At 39.6% G+C, this 24,255-nt stretch overlaps 1 protein-coding gene across 2 annotated transcripts in view; it reads right to left on the bottom strand.

The window, feature by feature from the left end:
- Positions 1 to 934: 934 nt before the first annotated feature.
- Positions 935 to 24,255, bottom strand: part of RARS (arginyl-tRNA synthetase) — a 32,697-nt gene continuing 9,376 nt past the window's right edge. Inside the window, exons 1-15 of one of the 2 annotated variants that reach the window (XM_014543192.1) lie at positions 23,653 to 24,174; positions 22,936 to 23,070; positions 20,061 to 20,249; positions 19,032 to 19,140; positions 18,378 to 18,478; positions 17,666 to 17,787; positions 16,341 to 16,461; positions 13,586 to 13,715; positions 12,238 to 12,342; positions 9,183 to 9,361; positions 8,543 to 8,652; positions 6,006 to 6,111; positions 3,208 to 3,380; positions 2,816 to 3,063; positions 935 to 1,156 (exon numbers count right to left, since the gene is read on the bottom strand). In XM_014543192.1, coding sequence (XP_014398678.1) covers positions 1,047 to 1,156; positions 2,816 to 3,063; positions 3,208 to 3,380; positions 6,006 to 6,111; positions 8,543 to 8,652; positions 9,183 to 9,361; positions 12,238 to 12,342; positions 13,586 to 13,715; positions 16,341 to 16,461; positions 17,666 to 17,787; positions 18,378 to 18,478; positions 19,032 to 19,140; positions 20,061 to 20,213 — 1,767 coding nt within the window. In that variant the 5' untranslated portion in view covers positions 20,214 to 20,249; positions 22,936 to 23,070; positions 23,653 to 24,174 and the 3' untranslated portion in view covers positions 935 to 1,046. Of the gene's footprint in view, positions 1,157 to 2,815; positions 3,064 to 3,207; positions 3,381 to 6,005; positions 6,112 to 8,542; positions 8,653 to 9,182; positions 9,362 to 12,237; positions 12,343 to 13,585; positions 13,716 to 16,340; positions 16,462 to 17,665; positions 17,788 to 18,377; positions 18,479 to 19,031; positions 19,141 to 20,060; positions 20,250 to 22,935; positions 23,071 to 23,652; positions 24,175 to 24,255 lie in introns of those variants that run through there. The other variant, XM_005870588.2, reaches the window with a different exon arrangement.

Raw genomic sequence — 24,255 nt, 5'->3', positions numbered from 1 at the left:
ATAAAATTATTTTCGTTGCTACTTCATAACTATAATTTTGCTACTGTTATGAATAGTAATGTAAATATCTGATATGCAGGATGTATTTAGGCGACTCCTGTGAAAGGGTCGTTTGACCCCCAAAGGCAGTGGTTCTCAACCTTCCTAATGCCGCGACCCTTTAATACAGTTCCTCATGTTGTGGTGACCCCCAATTTCATTGTTACAAATTGAACATAATTAAAGCATAGTGATTAATCACAAAAACAACATGTAATTATATATGTGTTTTCCCGATGGTCTTAGGCGACCCCTGTGAAATGGTTGTTTGACCCCCAAAGGGGTCGCGACCCACAGGTTGAGAACCGCTGGTTTAGATTTTCATGAAACTGTTTTCCAGCTTCCCTTGCAACTAGGACCAGCTTATGACCAATGAGACGTTGAGTTAATCTGGACCTTCAGGAAATTTTCCAGTCTGCTATATTTCCTTGCTCCTTCTTCTGAACCCAGGCCTAGTATATTGCTAGTGCCATCTTATACTAAATGGAAAGAGCTTACATTTGGGAGTTAGATATACATGGATATGAATCTCAATTTTGTTCCCGAGCTATCCAGGGCAATATCCTTATTTCTGTGGAACCTCACTTTTGTCACTTGTTAAATAGGCAAAAGTATCTATGATAGAACAATGGAATAAGGGATAAACAATGAAGGTTTGAAAAGTTCATGGAGCCTATAGTGGGGCTCAATAACTGGGATTCCTTGTCTAATTAAATTTAATGAAAACATCCCTGTCACGCCAATCAACACTCACCGTGGTACACAAAACCTGTGATTCCATGCCCTCCACCAAGTCATTTTGATTTAATGCTCAGCAGAAAGAACACATTTGTGATGGCAATTTTTTTTTCTTTTCAGAAGCCTAGTTGTTAGAGATAAAGAACCACATGTTATATAGATAGTTGACAAATTTCCTTTACTTGTTTTTATATCCACATGATTGTAAAAAAGCCAACAGTGCGAATGGCCACTTTGGTAAAAACACACAGTGTTCAAACCTAGAAAGATTACATTCTTTGGACGGGTTTTATTCCCAGGATATCGAACCCCTTGGCCATGACAGCAGTCACTGCTTCACACAGCAGCATACGGCCCATGTTCACCTTCAACACTTTTCCTGAGAAGACAGAACAACAAAGATAGTAACTAATTTGTTTTTCTTTTTGAAAATCGTTATTAAAGTATCTATGCTACTTCTGGATTTTACTGAGAATTGAATAGCCCAACCCATAGATGTTTTTTGGGCTTTAACTAGAATCACCTTTACCTTAAACTACAGAAACAATCAAAGAACTAAAGGTGTTTCTGTTCAAGCCCTAGCCAGTTTGGCTCACTGGATAGAGCGTCGGCCTGGGGACTGAAGGGTCCCAGGTTTGATTCCGGTCAAGGGCATGTACCTTGGTTGCAGGCACATCCCCAGTAGGGGGTGTGCAGGAGGCAGCTGGTTGATGCTTCTCTCTCATTGATGTTTCTAACTCTCTATCCCCCTCCCTTCCTCTCTGTAAAAAATCAATAAAATATATATTTTAAAGGTGTTTCTGTTCAAGAAGTCTGTTTTTATCTGATAACTAGAGGCCCGGTGCACAAAATTCATGTGGGGGGGTGGGGGGGTGGGGGGAGAAGGGTCCCTCAGCCCGGCCTGCACCCTCTCGCTGTCTGGGACCTTTCGGGGGATGTCTGACTGCAGGTTTAGGCCCGATCCCACAGGGATTCCTGCAGATTGAGCCTAAACTGGCAGTTGGTCATCCCTCTCACGATTCGGGACTCGCTGGCTCCTAACTGCTCTCCTACCTGCTTGATCAGCCCTAACCACTCTGCCTGCCTGATCAGCCCTAACCACTTGCCTGCCTGCCTGATTGCCCCAACCGCTTGCCTGCCTGCCTCATGGCCCCTAATCACTCGCCTGCCTGCATCACTGCCCTTAACCCATTCACCACTCTGCCTGCCTGATCAGCCCTAACCACTTGCCTGCCTGCCTGATTGCCCCAACCGCTTGCCTGCCTGCCTCATGGCCCCTAATCACTCGCCTGCCTGCATCACTGCCCTTAACCCATTCTGCTTGCCTCATCACCCCTAACCACTCGCCTGCCTGCCTGATCGCCCCTAACTGCTTGCTGGGGGGCAGGGCCGTTCTGGTGTCTGGTTGTTCTGGTCATTCCGCCATTTCAGTCACTGGGATTTTATTATATAGGATAAGACAAAAGATATAAGATTTGAAATTATTACAAGTGTAAATTTCATCTTCCCATTTAAAATTTAGAGTTCTTTCCCAGGCCTTAAGGTCTTATGTAAGTATAAACTTTAATACCATGATAATGGTGAGATGTTTTGTCTTAATAAAGTTTCAGTTCACGGGCATGAACCTCAGAAATATCTACTTGCCCTGTGACATATTAATTCACTCTATTTCATTAACTTTGTAACATGACAGAGCAGAAAGACTAAGGTAAAAAAATATATAATTCCCCCCACCCCAAGGGCAGTTTTGCATTATCAAGAACCCCCAAAGACTTGTCCTGGAACCCTCAGTCACACTGAAATTATCCTATTCCTAGTGAATGGTCTTCTAATTGTTTTCTTTGGAGACTTACGGTTTCATACCATGTGCCCAGGGGTGGGAAAACTATAGACTATATGGAAATGGAAAGAATTCCATTTATGCTTTTATTAGAGCTAGTGCAATTTTGTCATTATATATGAAAACCACCTATACCCAATTCAAATAAATGCCTTTAGGTGTCCCTTCTGCAATGTGACCAGCAGACATGGCACTTACCAGTTTGCCGATCTTTCTCCACACAATAGCAGCTATCATAAAATTCAGTGAAAGTAGTTGCCAGCTCATAGATATAATCACAGAGTGTGTGGAGAAACAGGTCATCCAAAATCTTCTGCAGAATCTCAGGGAACCGTAGGATACACCGGCCCAGTTTCCATTCCTTCTCGTGGTCCAAGGTGATCTCGGTCTCTCGAGCGGCTTTCTGGAGCATCTCTTCATCAATATTGGCCAGACGAGCAATAGACCTGGAAAATCAGGCAATACCCACCATCACCATTCCTCTGTTAGGCACATTCTCCTTCACGTGAAAACATGGAATAAGAAGTGACTGATATATGTAAGAACTGTCATTCTGGGTTGAAACAAGACAATGGTGCACCCACAATTACCTGATTCTGGTGAAAGCATACAACAAGTAAGCAGCTGTGTTTCCTCTGTCGTCCAGCATTTTGTCAAAGGAGAAGATGTAGTCATTCAACCGGTTATGGGAGAGATCAGCATATTTGATACAGCCATAAGCAACGGATGTCTGAGCAGCCTTCAGTTCCTCTGGGGTTAGAACCTTTTGGAGAAACAAAAACAAGCCTCACAGCTTACTGACCACTGCCTTTGTCCTGGTGTCTCATGGGCAGAAAACGGGGATAGGGAGCATCTAATGGTGCTCCTTTATCATTGAACTGTGGAACAACATGAGCCCATCCACAGAGAAAATAATGAAAATACAACTCATCAGCTCTGCATAACAAAGAATGTTTCTATGAGAAACTTGATATGTAAAGTATGAGGTGTCAGTTTTAATTTTTTTCCAATGTATTCAGGAGATATAAAAGTGAAATCAATTATTAAGTTATACCCACTTCATTCCATAAAGATTCTGAGTTAGCAGAGAGCAAACAAGAGAGTAAAATAAAAACTAAAAATTAGGGTCAAGTAATTAATTGAACTCAAAATGGTGTCAAAAGTAGGAGAAAGAATTCATGTAGTTTTGCCAATATCTGTTCATACATTTTTTTTAATTTAATGTATTTTTATTGATTTCAGAGAGGAAAGGAGAGGGAGAGAGAGAATAGAAACATCAATGATGAGAGAGAATCATTGATTGGCTGCCTCCTGCACGGCGCTAACTGGGGATTGAGTCCGCAATCCAGGCCATGTGCCCTGATTGGGAATAAAAATGTGACCTCCTGCCCTAGCTGGTTTGGCTCAGTGGATAGAGCCTTGGCCTGCGGACTAAAGGGTCCCAGGTTCGATCTCGGTCAAGGGCATGTGCCAGGGTTTGCGAGCTCCATCCCCAGTAAGGGGCATGCAGGAGGCAACCAATCCATGATTCTCTCTCATCACTGATGTTTCTATCCCTCTCTCTCCCTCTCCCTTCCTCTCTGAAAAAGGTATTTTTTTTTAAAAGTGTGACCTCCTGGTTCATAGGTCGACGCTCAACCACTGACCAACTCTGGCCGGGCTGGTCACACATTCTGAACTATTATTAGGCCACAAGTAAGTAATTAAGGATTTCTGTTCTGAACTTGATTAAGTAGCTTATAGCAACTTAACTCTGGTGCCGTGTCACATATAGAAATTTTTTGATATTTGCAACCATAGTAAAACAAAGATTTATATTTTTGATATTTATTTTATATATTTAAATGCCATTTAACAAAGAAAAATCAACCAAAAAAATGAGTTCACGTGTCACCTCTGACACGCGTGTCATAGGTTCGCCATCACTGTAGTAGACTAACCTTTACACCAGAAGCAACTATTTAAAAGCTGGATACCCTTAGCTCGTTTGGCTCAGTGGACAGAGTGTCAGCCTGCAGACTGAAGGATCCTGGGTTTAATTCTGGTCAAGGGCACATGCCTGGGTTGGGGGCTCGATCCCCAGTAGGAGGGTGTGCAGGAGGCAGCTGATCAATGATTCTATGTCATCAGTAATGTTTTTCTCTCTCTCTCCTCTGCCTCTCCCTTCATCTCTGTAATCAATAAAAAATAAATAAATAAAAACTGGATAAATTAACTCGGAAGCTAGAAGACAATGGAACATTGTTTTTAAAATGCTGAAAGAGCCCTGGCTGGTGTGACTCAGTGGTTGAGTGTCGTTCCATGCACCAAGAGATCGTCGGTCGATTCCCAGTTGGGGCACATGTCTGGGTTGTGGGCTTGATCCCCAGTAGGGGGCATGCAGGAGGCAGGCCTATTGGTGTTTCTCTCTCCCCCTTCCTCTCTCTCTAAAAAACATAAAAAAATAAAAATGAAATGCTGAAAGAACAGCTGACAAACTGGAATCCTATACCCAATAAAAACATCCAAACTGAAGGCAATATAAAGATGCTTTCAGACAACTACTGACAAAATTTGTCACCAGCAGACTTGTACTATACACACACACACAAAATGCTAAAAGGAGACCTTCTGACTGAAGAAAATAATCCTAGGTGGAAGTAAAAAAACTGCAGGAAGGAATAAAGTACACAGGAAAGCTAAATGTGTGGATAAATAGTAATAAACATTTCCGGTTTAAAACAAACACTGAGCAAAAGACTGAACAAACCCTTCACAAAAGAAGATATCTAAATGGCTAATAAGCATATGAAAAGTTAGTCAACATCATTGCTCATAGGGAAATGTAAATTTTAACCACAGTGAGATGCCACTACACACAAAAGAAAGGCTAAAAACAGACAAATCAAGTGTTGGTGAGGATGAGGCAAGTGGAATAATCATATATTACGGGTGGGAGCTCCTTGGAAATTTTTAATAAAGTTAAGTATAAGCCTCCCTGTTGTGTTGCCTATTCTGATGGCTCATCAGTGGCCTTGGGTGGTAGTCTGTTATGACTATTCTACAAATGCTCCCAGAGAAAGGAGCTCAGCAGATGCAGATTGGAGACTCAAACTGCCCCAGTCTGCAATACTTTCCCATCACTGGTTCAAAGCAATGACAGGGAAACTACCAATAAGAAGCAGAGATACTATGCCATATTAACAAAGAAGCCATGTTTTGTAAACGCCAAAACTGTATTTTCAAAGTAAATATTCAGCAACTCACGAAACAAACTTACTGTGCAATAAGATCTGAGTAATAAAGCCTGTTGTAAATGGACTGACTCCTTCCCAGTTCTATTGATAAAACAAAAACAAAATCACAACACAATGCATGGTACACCATATACACATAGGCCTTGAATTACCTTGTCTCTTTCTTTTTCCTTCAATTTTTCCATGGATCGTTTTAGTCCTTCTTCCAAAAGGTCTATGAGGCGCACCGTTTCACCTGAACGTGTTTTGAACTTCTTCCTAAAAAAATTTATTGAAATTCCTAATTATATAGATTTTGAAACAGACCCGACTTAGAAATCTTTGAAAATGAAGGTTTGATACTGCCCTATTACAGTTGGTAATCGGGGAAGATGCCAAAAGAAACAAACAGATACTTTCAAGTGTCCTTCCTCTATAGCCCTCAGCTTAAAGCATTCTATGCTTTAGGTTCCTAATAGCATTCTCGACATGTTCATCGTTAATACATCCCCTAAGATGGAAAACAGCATTTGTTATTTTGTCTATTTTCCTGAACACTAAGTTTGGCTTAGCTGTTTTACTTTCTTAGTAAAATTATTAATAAAATACATGTTTGGGAAGTAGGTGAATTCTTAACTGGAATCTCATTTGCATTTCTCTATTATAATCAGCTGGAGAGCTTAAAAAATGCTTAAAACACAACAATGCTATAAATGAAACATGTTTTTCAATCTCTCACAAAGCCTACCAAAATAATTTTGATAGTTCCCATTAAAGTTTTATTTTCAGAGTTGTCTTAGAAAGGATCTTCTTGCCCTAGCCGGTTTGGCTCAGTGGATAGAGCATCAGCCTGCAGACTGAAGGGTCCCAGATTCGATTCCGGTCAAGAGCACATGCCCAGGTTGTGGGCTCGATCCGCAGTGGGGGGCGTGCAGGAAGCAGCTAATCAATGATTCTCTCTCATCATTGATGTTTCTATCACTTCTCCCTCTCCCTTCCTCCCTGATTAAAAAAAAAAAGAAAAAGAAAAAAAAGATTTCCTTGCCCTTTATCATAGAATTGAAACACCTTTATTATCCCAGAAATACAGGAAATACTGCATGGTTTTCCTTATGCCATCCCCTCTTTGAGTGTCCAACAACTTGCAAATCTTGTCTGATGAAATGATATCGATTATAAAGCCTAGTCAAAGGGCTAAGTGAAGTCTTCCTTACCATCACCATTTTGCAAAAATTGGTCTTTTTTGTTGCTTCCTACCTGGGTAAATATGGCAGCCTACCATATTTAAATATTTACACTAAAATGCTCAGAGATTCTGCCACCTATTTTTTGGTGAGATTTTTCAGCTTTAAGACATTTTACAATAAATGATTTATTGTTTTATTTATCACCCCTGTTATTCCTTGGATGCCTGTTTATTGAGCACCTGCTGTGCATGCATCAGCTGGATGCTCCAACGTGTGTACATGAAGGTACCTAGAATGTGGCTTCTTCCCTGAAGGAGCCTATTATCTGAAGCAGAGCAATTCTCTGTGGAGCCAGTTAAAGTGGTTAACTATCACTGAAATTCGTCTTCATTTTTAATGGTCTAGGATGCCGTAATCACAAGATGCTGAGAGCGCAGAAATGTAAAACCACCACCACAAAAACCCCTTAGCTATTACATGATAAGGAAGTTAAATGTCAAGATATATTTTGGTGGCAAACATAAAAAATAAAAGCCAATTTAATGATGTCACCTAACTATAGGAATAATCATCTAAATGTTCATCCAAAAATTCAGCAGTTAAGAAACTAAGATGCTATAAGCAACACTCAACTCACTGGTTAGTTTCTCAGCACTTTCTTAGGACCATGAGCATCATGAGGTCCCAGTCAGTGTTTTCTGATTCCAAAAATGTGCAGCTCTTCAGAAGGCTCATACACTATAATTAAAACATGTTTGCTGTTGATGCCAAGGCCTTTGATCTCCAGATAATCTGCATCTAAAATAATACCTTGACACACCTACCTGCCTTTTATGTTAATTGGAGCTTTTGTACACTGGCCAGTCAAGCATTTGGAGCTAGAGCTACTTCATGTGGTTATTGTAAGCATTACTGTCTTTGTTTAATGGTAGCATCTGGGCTGTGTCACCAAATCTAAAATGTCACAGATTTTAAAGACATATTAATTAAATAGCTAAGGAATCTCTATTGAATGTAAAATGTTAAAAAAATTTGTGCCTTGGAATTGATGAACACTATATATAAATATTTGCTTGTATTTACCTTTTTATCATAAAAGTTAAGCAGAATGTGGGGAAAGAACTGGATTATAGAAAAACTGAAAGTATAGATAGTAACATGTCTCAAAAATACTTGAGATAAGCATAAAAATGGAAGCTGTGAACCTTAAAACTCAGACATTTACAAAATGCTTGAAATATACTGTCGAATATTTTGTTGGAAATCTAAGGAGGTACTGTGATAGAATTTATAATTTAGATCTGTGGGAATGAAAACTATTAATTCTATAGTTTGGTTTTCTTTCAACTTTGTATAAACCCCCCTAAAAGTGATAAGACTATACGTACAAACAGCTCAGCTGGGTTCACCACTAGAACATATGTAGACTTTAAAAGTGTGGACTTTTAAAATTCTAACATGGTATCAAATGAAATACAGACTCTTCCAAAGAAATTTGGGCCCCTTAGGTTTTCCAGACTTACTTGTCTTCCCCCAGCACCACACCAAATCCAGCATGATACACCCGAGTTACTTTAGGGTCATACCAACCAATCATTTGGCCAGCAGCAAATACTGTCTGGAAGTGCACAGCCTACAAAAGAACAGAAATAGAAAGTTACTTGGTAAGCTTTCTAATAATAAAAAGACTTACAACTCTTATGCTTAAGGATAAAAGTTTATAAAATTCAAATCACTCACAAATCTTGTAAGGCAAGTGTAATATACTAGTAAAAGCTATTTTTATTACCTCCATATGAGAAACAGTAAGAGCAGGACTGGTACACTTTCTATGTCTAAAGGTTTTTAAAGCAACTGAATTTAGGGCAGGTTCATGTACACTAATTTCAGTTAAATTTTCTGTCACACAACACCATTTCAGTTGGGAATGGTCACTGAGGTTCAGAGAAGTAACAGTTTCCTGTTTATGGAGACAAGCTGAAAAGCAGGGAAGTGTCCAAGTATGGCCAAACCCAAACCGTGTTTTTTCTCCTATGTTACAAATGATGTTCTGAATGTCAGTCTTTGGGGAAAATTTAGTCTTCAAGTGCCAAATGCCACAAACCTCACCAGACCGTCTCATCTCTAATCAATATAAGAAAATATACGAATCTACAAACTCACTTGTCCACTGTCCACCACGTAGATAATCGTATTTGCTTTTTCCTCAATTAGTCTTTGTTTAAGAGCAGCCAGGTCAGATGTATCATAGGTATAACCTCCATCGGACTTCACTATGGTTAAAGGTATGGAACATCCTGGGACAAATACAATCTTTCTGCCATCATCCACTTGCACAAATCCTAGAAGAATAATCTTTATTAATAATGTTAAAAGAACCCTGAAAGAATATAAATGCTTAGCCATTACAGGATATTTATTAGAGAGCTCAGACATTACATGATTTTTTTCTCTCCGTGACCTATGCATCTTGCAAAATGGCTACTGTCAAGGTTGTCTGGCACCCAGGGTATTTTCAGGGCACAGGTGAGCTATCCTGACCCTTTTCTGGACTGACACTCCCAAACTCTTTGTAGAACACCTCACTGGAGCCACCCGCGCAGTAGACACAGCATACGTAAATCCATGCTTTGTTTTCAAGCTGGAGCTACAGCCTTTCCTGGGAGAGAGATGCAATTTCTATCACTGCCTCTTAAACTGTGTTAAAAGAACATGATGACAATACTAACAGCTATATTTGAGTGCTGCAGTGTGCCAAATACTATGCTAAGTCTTATGTGCAATAAATACTATTATTTTTGCTTTTTTTTTTTTTAAAGTTAAACTGCCTCAGGGTGAATATCAGACTTATCACTTATTAGCCATGTGACCTAAGGAAGTTACTACCTTCTCTGTGCCTCTTTTCTCATCATTAAAGAGTCTTTAAATTTTTATCTTTTTTTTTTTTTGAGAGAGAAACATTGGTTTGTTGTTCCACTTATTTAAACATTCATTGGTTGATTTTTGTATTTGCCTTGACAGGGAATCAAACCTGCAATCTTGGTGTATCAGTACCACTCTCTAAGCAAATGAGCTAAAATTTTATGTTAAAAGTATGGTTCCAGCCCTGGCCAGGTAGCTCCATTGGTTAGAGCATTGTCCTGATACGCCAAGGTTACAGGTTCTAGCCCTGATCAGGGCACATACAAGAAGCAACCAATGAATACATAAATAAGTGAAACAAGAAATCAATCTTTCTCTTTCTCTTTAAAATCAATCAGTCCATAAATAAAAATTAAAAATAAAAGTATGGTCCTGCCCCGGGGTGGTGTGGGCAGTGTGGCTCAGTTGGTTGAGTGTTGTCCCATGCACTGAAAGGTTGCCAGTTCAATTCCTGGTCAGGGCACATACCCAGGTTGCGGGTTAGATCCCCAGTTGGGGTATGTAGAGGACACAATCAATCAATGTTTCTCTCTCTAAAATCCATTAGCCAAAAATGGAATAATTTGAGCATTACAAAAAATAACAAAGCAAGTGATTGAAAAATATAAAATACTAGAGGCCCAGTGCATGGATTCGTGCACCAGCGGGGTCCCTCGGTCTGGCCTGCGGGATCAGGCTGAAACTGGCTCTCCGACATCCCCTGAGGGGTCCCGGATTGTGAGAGGGTGCAAGCCAGGCCAAGGGACCCCATCAGCGAACGATCGGGGTGGGGAGGAATGCAGAAGGTTGGCCAGCTGGGGAAGGACTGCGGGAGGGCTCCAGGGCATGTCCGGCCTGTATCCCTCAGTCCTGATCAGCCAGACCCCAGCAGCAAGCTAACCTACTGGTTGGAGCGTCTGCCCCCTGGTAGTCAGTGCATGTCATAGCAAGTGGTTGAGAGGCCTTAGCATATCATTAGCATATTACACTTTGATTGGTTGAACGGCTGACCGGACACTTAGCATATTAGGCTTTTATTATATAGGACTAGAGGCCCGTTGCACGAAGAGATTCGTGCAATAGGCCTTCCCTTCCCCTGGCTGCCGGCACCAGTTTTCCTCTGGCACCTGGGACCCAGGCCCTGCTCCAGCCAGAGCCTTCAGTCTTTGCTGCTCCGGTCAAAGCCTTCAGTCTTCACTCCCCTGCTTTGCGCCTACGTATGCAAATTAACCACCATCTTTGTTGAATTAATTTGCATACTCTACTGATTGGCTGGTGAGTATAGCAGAGGGAGGGTCAATTTACATGTTTGTCTATTATTAGGTAAGATACTAAACCTCATTTATAATAATGCTAAGAACAACTCAGTTGTCATATCTAGAAGAGGCTAAGAAACTAATTTATTATTCTGAAAATTGATAAAGAAAAATCAAATCAAGCATTCTACTGTCTTATATAAACTGTACATCAGAGTAACCAAAATTATGTGACAAAGTTCTGCACACGAGAAATTGCAGGTAACAAAGAAGGAATGACAGAATGCCACCACTTTCCAACCTCTAATGAAGTAATGGATCAAAGCCATCATCATTAATAGCTCCTAAAACCGCTGGGAAAGTCCAGTGGGGAGATTTAATGATAGATCAGGTGACAACACCTGAACCCCAGAATCCATCTTAGTATCACAAAAAGAGCCAACAGGACATTGTTTACATTTTTGCAAATAAAAGACAAAATAAGGAAAGAAAACACAAACCAGAATTTAATCAAGCCTCTTTTAAAAATAGAGGGTAATTATGTTAAATAACACCATATGGAAAATTCTGTAAAACAAATGGCTGAGTTTCTTCCAACAACAAAAGGAAAAAAAAAGGAGGAAAAGAAGCGATACCCATGGATTTACAGAACTTAAGTATATTTTAAACAAATGTAATGTTCAGACTCTGAAAAAAACACACACCACACTTCATGAGTTAAATAGATTATGAATCAATGTGGGATATTTAAACTCTGATGGACCACTTACTAATATAAAAAATTATCATTAATTTTCATGGAGTGGTAATGGTAAAATGATTTTGAAGTGGGAGGAAGAGCCTGTTCATTTGGACACATACCAAAATAGTTATGGGTGAAATTATATGATGTAATAAGCAGTGAACAGACATAATAAGGTTTGTTCTGTATTCCTAATTGTTGAGGTTGGGTAACAAGTACATGGAGTTGTGGGGGAGGGGGAGACTATAATAGTCTCTCCACTTTAGTGTTTATCTGAAAATTTCCATAATCAGAGTTAAAATATAAAAGGAGCACCCACCTTTATCTTCAAATTCCTTTACAACATCATTCATCCTATCTTGATAGAAGGACTCCCCCCTCTCTATTAAAGAGATGTCCAATGCATCGTAGATTTTATTAAACTCTAGGGAAAAAAGTCACCAAATAAAGAAAATGGTTAAGAATTTAAACAAAGAGGAAACATGCATCTTACAGTAAAATAACTTTATTGTTTAATTAAACCATTTGGAAGGAAGAAAATTATATTTAAAAATGTATGATACAGAACATTATATGCATACTGCCATTTTGAAAACGTGGCAAGAATATGGTAAGACACACATCAAAATATTAACAGTGGGTGGGACTATAGGTAATTTTTTCTTTTTCCTGTCCACATTTACATTTTTCCTACAAAGAATATGTACTTTTGTAATTTAAAAAACTTTTATTTTTAAAAAAGAACAAAAAAAGAAAGAAAAGCCTTTCCTACTGGAAGATCAAATATTTACTCAATTTCTTTTTACCTCTTCCTAATTTGTACCATTTAACTGACTGTCTAGCCATGCATCAGTGACACAATATTATTTACAGTAGCATTATAAAACATTTTACTACCTAGTGCTGCAAAACAGCCATTGTTAGTCTTCCTTTTTAAAGGTTTACTAGCTATTGTTTTTACTTATTCTTCAGAATGACCTTTACAATTACTTTGTCTAGTTTGAAAACTTGAAATTGTCTTATAATGACAAATGAATTTCAGTAAGTAGGGGACTTTGCATGATACTCTGTTCAAACATTCTATTACACCTGCTGTGTATTTCTCTTCGTTTCAGTCCTACACATCTCTGGATAAATTTATTCCCATTTGTTGTATAGCTTTGGTTGCTACGTGAACAAAGGTCTTTTTCTCTTCCACTTTCTTTCCTAATTAATTTTTTTTCTGATTTCTGAGAAAGTTTAATTTTCTACCTGCTTATCTTTTTTTTTTAAATAAGCAAGTTTCAATGCTTAAGAGCAGCACTTTAAAAATATATTTTATTGATTTTTTACAGAGAGGAAAGGAGAGAGATAGTTAGAAACATCGATGAGAGAGAAACATCGATCAGCTGCCTCCTGCACACCTCCTACTGGGGATGTGCCCGCAACCAAGGCACATGCCCTTGACTGGAATCGAACCTGGGACCTTTCAGTCCACAGGCTGATGCTCTATCCATTGAGCCAAACCGGTTACGGCCTATCTGCTTATCTTAATAAACTTGCTTTAAAAGTCTATTTGCCAGTCCTTGAAAGCTTAACATGTCATTTAAGATCAAATCTGAATAAAGACTCAAGGAAACGACATGCAGCATCCTTGCTGAGTGAATGAACAAAGTCCAGAAACTCACCTTGGCGGGAGACATCACAGATAAGCTTCCAACCTTTTATGATATCTGGATCTTTACTCTGGAGCAGAACTACACACTGGTACGCTCGCTTCTTAAATTCCTCCTCAGTATCAAATCTCTTCTTGGATTCCTGTATTTAAATAAAGAAAAGTAAGGTTTATAAAAAGAGCGAACCCTGTATTCTAGATTAAGCATTTGTTCATTTCTCCAAAAAACAAACAAAACCCACCAAAAAGCCAAAGAGTGAGGAAGTGAAAAGTTAGAACATCAGAACAAGTAGTCTATCTCATAGTCAAGAATATTGTTACAAACGAATGTGTCAAAGAATGCTATTATTTCTTTTGAAATCATTTTACTTGAAAATACAAAATTCTCATTATGGTACTACCTCTAACTTTTCTAATTCACAAAAGCCTACTCACACCAATGCTTTTGTGTTCCAGTGGAAAAATAAAGAATAGCTAGCAGGTAGGTCTGGTTTTACTGGACTCTATTTTCCATGTAGATGTGGTCCTAAATATATATATTTTTAAATGGATTTCAGAGAGGAAGGGAGAGGGTGAGAGAGATAGAAACATCAATGGTGACAGAGAATCACTGATTGGCTGCCTCCAGCACTTCTACTGGGGATTGAGCCAACAACCTGGGCATGTGCCCTTGACTGGAATCGAACTCGGATCCCTTCAGTCTGCAGGCCGACACTCTATCCACTGAGCCAAACCAGTTAGGGCCTGAATATTTTTTAAAATTAAAAATAAAATTACTTTCACCGTTTTATTTTAATTTTAAAAGCAACACATGCTTACTGTAAAGAAAATAAAAGTATATATATACTAGTATATAGTTAGTTAATCCCACCCCAAACTAACCAGTAATAACAAAACTTTGGTATATAATTCTAGACATTTCTTTGTAAATACACCCCTACATGTTTTAACAAAAACTGGAAATACAGCACTTTTCTTTTACTATAGTTTTAAAATTTTAGCAATGTAATATAAATATCTTCTTGCATTAATAGATTTGCTTCATTATTCAGAGCACAGAACTCCAACAGGTCATTATAACACTAGCTATTTTACCTGTCTCATATCAGTAAACATTTTGGTTGTTTTCAATAGAAAACATTTACTAAAAGACAAAACAAAACTCAACACAAGCAACAAAAAGCCCCACAAATGTTTACTTTTTAAAAAAAATAAATATTTTATTGATTTTTTACAGAGAGGAAGGGAAAGGGATAGAGAGTTAGAAACATCAATGAGAGCGAAACATCGATCAGCTGCCTCCTGCACACTCCCTACTGGGGATGTGCCCGCAACCAAGGTACATGCCCTTGACCGGAATCAAACCTGGGACCCTTGAGTCCGCAGACTGATGCTCTATCCACTGAGCCCAACTGGTTAGGACATATTTATTTTTTAATGTAATAATCCTATTCTTGGGAAGTTAAGATAATTTTAAAAAGTTAAAAAAAAAACTACATGTACAAAGTTGTTCACTGAATAGATAAGAGCCCCCCAAAATGGAGGGGAAAATCAATAACAGATTAACAAACTCTGGTACACTAATCCAACAAAACAACATGCAGTCATTTTATAAAGTAACACGAAAGAGTTTATAATAAAATGTTAAGTATAATACAAAATTATACTATAACTAGAGGCCCGGTGCACAAATTCGTGCAAGGGTGGGGTCCCTTGGCTGGTCGGCAATGGGGGGCGGGTGAAGGTTGGCTGTGGGAGTGCACTGACCACCAGGAAGCAGCTCCTGCGTTGAGCGTCTGCCCCCTGGTGGTCAGTGCGCGTCATAGCTACCAGCTGGTCATCCAGTCATTTAGGCTTTTATATATATAGATTACAAATAATGTAATAAAATTTATGGATAAGTTAAAAAATCAATGAAGGTTGACCACAGTGATTAATTTAAAGGTAGGATTTATGGTAAATTTTAGAAAAAAGAGATTTAATGTTTTTAAAAGCTGATTTCAGAGAGAGAGGGGGAGACAGAAACATAAGCTGGCTGCCTCCTGCATGCCCCCTACTGGGGATTGAACCCATAACCCAGGAATGGACCCCAATGGGGAATCAAACTAGCAAATTCTTAGTACATGGGATGATGCCCAACCAAGCCACACAGGCCAGGGCAGTAAATTTGTCTTTTAAAAACTGTTCTTCTAGCCCTAGCTGGTTTGGCTCAGTGGATAGAGCGTCAGCCTACAGACCGAAGGGTCCCAGGTTTGATTCCTGTCAAGGGCACATGCCTGGTTTGCAGGCTTGATCTGCAGTAGGGGACATGCAGGAGGCAGCCAATCAATGATTCTTTCCCATCACTGATGTTTCTATCTCTCTTTCCCTCTCCCTTCCTCTCTGAAATCAATAAAGATTTATTTAAAAAATAAAAAAATAAAAACTCTTCTTCCATATACTTAATAACATTTTCAAAATACATAAAACTGAGAAAACAACAGCATCAAAAACATTTTAAGTACTGGGAGAGGGTGGAAAAATATTTTAAATACTAAAATGTATTTTGGTTAACAAACTCCTAAATTCACTTAGTAATAGGTAAAGTGGGAAAATTTAATTTTTAGCATACACCAATACAATAGCAAAGAATGTGTTAAGGGGTAGGGAGTTTAGCAACTTTTATTTAGGTCCATAGCAGCTTCAAATACCATCTAAACTCCCTAAGGAAAATGAATAATTATGACTTAATGGTAAACACACAAATAATATAATAAATGATATCAAACCTTATAAAAGGCCTGCAGATCCCCAATAGGAGGTGAAACTGTTAGGTAATCTGGAAATTTATCCTGCAGGTGAGCGATGAGCATGCCAAACTGGGTTCCCCAATCTCCTATATGGTTTAATCTGATACCAATCAGAGAACAAAATTTTAAAATGACAAACATTAATATTTAGGTGCCTGTACATCCAGTAACACAGACTGCATACAACAGGTCTCCAAAATTTGCTGAATGAATGAAGTCTCTACCAATAGACTGTGATCTGCTTATTGTGTAGTTAACTGGGACAATGATAGTTGAGCCCATGTTGGTCATTATAATTTTATGAAAATTTAACTTTTAAACCAATTATCTCAGTGTAATTTGTACTGGTGGTTCTCAAATGTCAATGGACAAAATTCTTCAAAACATATGCCAATCCAACCACTTCTCATTCCTCACTGCTTTTAACTAGTCTCAAACCACCACATCACATCTTAACTGGATTACAATAGCCTTCTAACTTATTACTATAGTAATTCCTCCTTTGCCTGGTTTCTTCACGGAAGCCAAAGTAATATTGAAGTAGATTATAGACACACCTCATTTTATTGTGCCATGCTTTATAGCACTTCACAGAAGTTGCATTTTTTATTTACTTATTTTTTTTTTTTTTAGAGAGAGTGAAAGGGAGGGGGAGAGACACATACAGAAACATCAATATAAACATCAAGACAAACAGATTGGTTGCTGGGGATCGGGCCTGAAACCAAGGTATATGCTCTTGACCAGAACAGAACTCGTGACCCTTCAGTCCGTGGGCTGACACTCTATCCACTGAGCCAAACCAGCTAAGGTGAAGTTGCATTTTTTAAAAATCAAAGGCAAGACCCTCCACCAGCAAAAAGATTATGAATAGCTTTACTGTGGTACTGGCTCTATTGTGGTGGTCTGGAACTGAACCTGCAGTATCTCCAAGGTATGTCTATACTTGGTTCTACTAATTAAGACTCTCCAGTCGCTTCCTATTACACTAAGGAATAAAATCCCGATTTCCTGCCATGGCCTGCAAGTCCCTTGCCTACCTCTCCCCGTATTGGAATATAAACCCCTACTATACAGGAGGCACTCAAGAAATACTGTGGAATGAATGGGGCCGGGGGTACCTTTTCCTTGGTTCCACCCCCAGTTACTAGTTCAGAGGAGAGGCCCAGGACATAATTTTTTAAAAAAGCCGACTGATGACTAAGAGCAGAACCACACTCATAAAACACTGATATAGTCAAAGATTTTTTCTCAAGTGACATTTGTCATTTGCTATAGAATGTTCCAAAGGCAAGAGTATATACCTTAGAACATCATATCCTGCAAATTCAAAGAGGCGGCACATGCTCTCTCCTATGATAGTTGACCTGAGATGGCCTACGTGCATCTCTTTGGCTATGTTGGGAGAGGAAAAGTCAACTACAACCTGGAATAGAAAACAAAAAGAGAGATTTTTATAGATAACAATGTTGTACTATAATTATGTAATGTGATAAATACAGGTACAGAGGCAATCACATCACAACATATCATATAAATAAATCAAAACAACACATACATATTACATTTGCACAATGTTATATATCAAATACATTCAATAAAAATAAATTTTTAAATGGGGCAGAAACATTTTATTCTGCTAACACATTCATTAATAACATGTAATAACAAACTCAGACTTAAATAATAGCTTGGCTTATACTTCAACTGCGTTGTTTTTCTGATGAATCTACCTGTCCATAATTAATTGAATTCGTTTATACAAATTATCTATGCTTTGTTTCAGCAATATCTCAAAAACATCAGCTGGTTGCTTCAAATGCCTTATGAAATAAAGTGAAAAGAAAAATCATGTAACAAGCAAGGTCCAGGAAAAAGGCTACGCTGAGTTATGCTCATAATCTCACATATTAGTGATTAAATCTCAGTATGAGAAGTAAAAGCCATTCCCAGTTACAGCACTTTTCATAGTCTTAAGTATTACATTAGTATACGAATTAAAAATTGTACATATACCTTTTTGTTCTCTCCAAGGGCAGGTAGTTGAACACCATTCACTAGGAGATTGGTCAACTGCTTTGATACAAAATTCTTTCTTAAGTGGACATTAATAAAACCTAAAGAACAGTAGAGAGAAAAAAAAACCAGCTAGCCTCCTATCTTTAAGAACTGCTTTCTCCCAAAGACCTCAATTTCACTTATGCTGGCTCCACAGAGCTAATCTGGCTTTTGGCAAAACTCTTCAGGATTCCAGTACCACTTGGGGCCTTGACTTGAGGGCCCATGTCAGCTCCGTTTCAGCATTTATTCCAGACCTTCCCACTGTCCTGAGAGCTGACTTAATTCAGGGCCCCTTCACGCTCAGCAAATGATTTGTTCACCTCTGAACAAAAAATAGACCGCCTTTTAGCCATAGACTTACCTGCCATTGTCTACCTTTTTGCTGAAGAAAAACTGAATCATGGAGAGGTAAGGAAACTTCACCTAAGATCAGGCAGCTAAGTCTAGACTAAAACCTCGGTTTCCTAACTCTCAATCCAAGGTGCTTTCACCATCTTGTTCAGTATACAGGACTTAATCCTACATTTATATTTAGCTACGGTTTTCATTTTTATTCCAAAAAGGGCTCAGCATCAATACAACAACTTAAGAAGGGTAACATTGTCATACCAGGACCAGCAATTTCAACTTTTTCAATATATTCATTGTCTGGGAGGTGTTTGGTAATGTTTTCGGCAATTTCTCTTGGATTAACTCTCTGTTCCTTGGTTTTGAGCATCTACAATACAATACAAAACGATTCATTATACAACGGGTTTCAGCAAGTTACTCAGAAATGCACAACTGACAAAGCATTAGATGCATATGACACAGACCAATCAAAAGGCAGAAGCAGAGAAGCCCAATGACCTTGTACATGGACAGATTAAAGCATCAAGCATCAAGTCTCAAGAGGAATACAAAAGTGCCCAAACCACGTGATCTCCACTTCAGAATGAGTTGCCACCCGTCTATAACATTTTTACAAAGACATTAGTTATTACTCTGTTTCCAAGATATTTACATTTCTAATTTTCAAATCACGAGTGTGCCAATATGCAGACTTGGGTAATAACAACCACCCTTATAAACTTGACCCCAATGAAGACACACCTTATCTCGGGGGGAGGGAGGAATCTGAACTCTTTAGCTGAACCCTTTCTCTTCAACAAAGAAAGGAAAGCGAAAATGCCCAAAGTTGGGCAATTAACCACAAACACATTAGACAAGGCAGCTTTTAAAAACAGGGAATACTGACTGGAAATGAAATCCATCAGCCCACCTCAAAGACACCACAGTTGCATCAAATATTGGATGGAAATGTTGGGTGGTAAATGGCTAACGTTTACTCCCTCACCTTCTATCACTCACCAGTAACACACAGCAACCCTGGCTGCAACAGGAGGGAAGTACAAAAACAGAACAGTACCTACTATTGCCTTTAAATATTGCGAATACTTATAAAATTTAATTGAATATTCAAATCTGTGCTTTTTAAAAATAAAAAAAAAATCCCTTTTCTCAAGTTTTTCAGAATTGTGGGAAATGTTATTTTCGTTGAGGAAACAAAAATTTGCTATTATTTATATAGAAGGTACTGAGGAAGCTAACGTGTGAGAAAATCACATCACCCAGAGCGCATCTTCACAATGCACTCACCTGAGAGATACCCATGGCACTGTTACACTGATAGTCCCCAAACTTGGGCTGCTGACTTGGTGTCACTAGTAGAGGAGGATTTTCCAAATCTGGATACGCAGCCTTAATGGCACAGCCAAAGACCTCTTGTAGGCGGCGGTTGATGTTAATCATATTTTTAGTTGGTCTGTTCCTTTCTGCTTGAAGACTCTGGGGAAAAAAATAAATAAAAATATGTCAATAAAATATTAAATTATCATATAAAATTTTCCCAAATACCTTGAGAAGACCAAAGGTAACATACACTCACAATGCAATGCTCTCCCATCTGGGGTATGCTAGGAAATGTAACAGGACAAGTCTATCCCGTAGAACATGTAAGACAGAGACAGGAAATGCCCCAAGCTCTCTTTCTATAGTTTTTTTATCAGAACAGAAACTGAGAGAAAGGAGTATGAAGAGCTGACCAAATCTTCTTGGCTTCTCTAGAGTTCTGAAAAAATAGTATAAAATTTGACATATATAAAATGCTGGAAGTAAAAACTCTATGGACAAAAACAAGTAAAAAAAACTTTGTAAAGTATATGATTATCTAACCAATATGCTGTACACCTGAAATTAATACAAAATAATGTTGAACTGTAAAGTGTAATAATAATAAAAGTAAAAAAATGTATTCATGTTGTCTCTTAATTAAAATGTTGACCTCTTCCAGTCATGAAATGTGATAGGTAGTATCTAAATATCAGAAAAACAGGTTGTTTTGTCTTACTGTTAAATAATCCCATGTTGGACTACTCCTACTCCTACTTCTCATTTTCTGTGAAGTGGGATACCTTCATTTAAGATGGTATATAATTAGTTACCTCTATTACTACACTTATCACACCTTCTCAGAATTATGTGTCTCCACTACCAGACTCCTGGAGGAAGGAAAAGTACTTATTCATGGCTCCATCCCTGACACCTAGCACTGCACCTGCTATGCAACAGGTAAAAAAAATGGTGACTGAACTTATATGCTTTTAATGGAATACAAATAAAAACGTTGCCCACACACTAGTCACAATTTTATGTTAATCAAAATGTCAATAACAATGGCAAAAATAATAAAAGCTGGGATTTGAGTAGCACTGTGTCAAGAACTGGGCCTAACCTGGCCTGTGTTGCTCACTGGTTGAGCATCGACCTATGAACCAGGAGGTCACGGTTCAATTCCCAGTCAGGACTCATGTCAGGCTTGTGGGCTCGATCCCTAGTAGGGGGTGTGCAGGAGGCAGCCGATCAATGATTCTCTCTCACCATTGATGTTTCTCTCCCCCTCTCCCTTCTTCTCTGAAATCAATAAAAACGTATTTTTTTTTTAAATATGAGACTTTATCTTAAAGACAAATAAGGACAGCTTAATGGAAAGGGGATAAGGAAGAGTTGAAAGTGCTGAGTTAATGAAAACAACGGTAAAATGCCTCTGAGATAAACCATCCAATAAGTGTTTCTAAGTCAGAGCACATGGCAGAGTGCTCCAGGAATAGAAGTGGGGTGAATGGGCGTCCCACACAGTACTTTTTTCTTCTTGGCTTGCTATTTTCTGTTGTGTACCTTGTGTTCAGCTCAGGAGCTGTTACTCAGTAGACCACAGTATCTGTGAAAGAACCACCGTGCCGCCCACATTACACTGGCAGTGTTCTCATACTTACACACTAGAGCTAATTTGTATCAGGCACATGTGCATTAGAATACACTGTACGTCCTTTTGTATCTTTTACATAGTCATGAGCATATATTAGGCACTTAATACTTTTGAAGTATTAAGAAAGTTATACAAAGGAAAAAAAATACAATAGAGAAACGAGTATAAGTAAGTGTGGAAAGAATGAGGTAATGACAAAGGTAAGGTATTTTGGGGGAAGATTCCATGGAAAAGAAATTTTGTGATTTTAGAAGACAGAAAGACAAAGCTATCTGAAGCAGAACAGAGCACACATAGGCAATAGAAGATTTCATGAGAGTAGGGCAGGCAGAGTCTGAGATGAATAAATGGGACCGACTGGAAAAGACACCGTGCCAGTCAGCCCGGCTGAGAGTAGTACACACACAGGAGAACATGCATGGGAGTGAGGTCCTCCCCGAGGATGTGTCATCAGCAGACCCGAAAGGCAGGCCAGAAGATTAAACCCAACAGAAGCAAGCTCAACTTTTTGAACAAGACTGATAGACACTATTAGACGGTGAGGTCATTAAATAACAAAGACAGCACAAGCTTCATGGAAAAAAATTGTTCAGAAATATTACGTTGGAAAAGGAACCCAACCACTATGACACTATAAAATATAAAAATAAAATAGCAAAATAACCAACTTGGGGCAGAAGAGGACTGTGAATGTATTTTGAAACATTTCCCATTGATTGAAGTACTTACTTAAAATTCAAAAAGTATCCTGTTAAAAGGCACAGCCATAAACTGTTAGAAAATAATGTCTTGCCCTAGCCGGAGTGGATAGTGTCGGCCTGTGGACTGAAGGGTCCCAAGTTCGATTCCGGTCAAGGGCACATGCCCAGGTTGCGCTCGGGGTTGCGGGCTCGATCCCCAATAGGGGGTGCGCAGGAGGCAGCCAATCAATGATTGTCTCTCATCACTGATGTTTCTCTCTCTCTCCCTCTCCCTTCCTCTCTGAAATCAATAAAAATACATTTTAAAAAATGTCTCAAAAAAAAGAAGTCTTAACCCTACCTTGAAGCTGGCCAAACATTCAGGACGAGGACACATTTCTAAGAGCCCTGGAAGACAAATTGTCCAAATTCCTCAGAGCCAACTTTCCGAATCTTCAATAGCAAGGAGTTCTAAAGAGAGGCAATAATTCAAACTGTAGAATGAAACCAGAACCAGGGGACTCACCTTTCGAAGGATATTCAGTCGATACTTTAATTTTAAGTTTTCTTCCCGCAGCTGCTCCAAATTTGGAGAAGCTTCTAAACAGCCACCGTTTTTCAGCCGATCAATTTCAGCCGTCAGAGACTTGATCTCTCTTTCCTGTAAAAGAAAAGGCACTTTGTTCGGCCCCGTATGACTGATGGCCTCCGTGATGTAATCCACTGGACCGTAAACTCACTTCCTCCTTTCCCCTCGCCACCGGGCTCCGGCGGCAGAGGTGATAGGGACGGAGGACTTTCCCTTTGGTAAGTGGGGACTGTCCTTCCTCAAGCTCTTTGATGACATTAGCACATTATCCTTGACAATATAGAAAACTTGTAAAAGAAAAAATACGAGTATGAAGCACACAATGGGGTAAGCCTCACATCCCAGGTTTCTTTCTTTGGCCCAAGTGTTTGCCTTTTGCCCTTTCTGGATCTCCCTCCAACCCCCCCACTTTCTTTCCAGTGTCTTAGATCCCAGACCAGGCTTTTTACTCCGATACCTAAAATCAAAGACATGCCAACTCGCAAGGAAGTAAAGCTTCCAACCGAACTGCTGTTACCGAGGGAGAGGGACGTCCCTTGACATGTAAGAATGTTTACCAGGACGTAACTAAAACCAAACACCCCACCTCCCCGCCCCCCCCCCAAAAAAAACCAACAACACAAAAACAAGTTGGCATAAATAAGCAAAAATTACCTTCCAGGTGCTGAGCTAAACACTTCAGAAACTGTGTCTATAATCCTTCCCACCGCCAGGGAAGAAGCACTGATACCCCCACGCTGGCCCAGAACAGATGCCCGGAGCAGCCGACCTGCCGCTTTGCTCGATCCGCCTGAACCTCGGGGCTGCCGAGTTAGGGCTATAAACCCGTTCCCTGGACGTGGCGATGATTAACTTGAGCTCCTTGCCTCCCACCCAAGGCATTGCCCAACTTTCGCTTTCACTATGAGCTTGTGACGGTGAAGGCAGCGAGCAAAGTCCCGTGCGATGAGCCCTGCCCTGGGCTTTTCAGAATTCCTCTTGCTCAGCATCACGGAGAGACGGGAGGCTGAGCTGCAACCCCGGACCCACGGCGCCTCTCTTCTCCCCGCATCGCCCCCCGCAACCCCTGTAGCCACGCGTGTGCGCGGGGCAGGAGGGACCCGGAGGGGCGGCTGTAATGAGCTCGCCAGGCTCCAGCCCAACAGGACATGCGGGCTGGGAGAGGGAGGGTGTGCGAGAGGGCGGGGCCCTGGAACGAAGGGTTCTTTCCCTCCCACCCCTGGAAGGGGGCTCGCCTCCGAGGCACCACCGCCCGGG

The sequence above is a fragment of the Myotis brandtii genome, unplaced genomic scaffold (genome assembly GCF_000412655.1).
Source record: "Myotis brandtii unplaced genomic scaffold, ASM41265v1 scaffold32, whole genome shotgun sequence".
Classification (NCBI taxonomy): domain Eukaryota; kingdom Metazoa; phylum Chordata; class Mammalia; order Chiroptera; family Vespertilionidae; genus Myotis; species Myotis brandtii.
The sequence above is the reverse complement of the archived record's forward strand: the minus strand, read 5'-3'. Positions and strand labels throughout refer to the sequence as shown.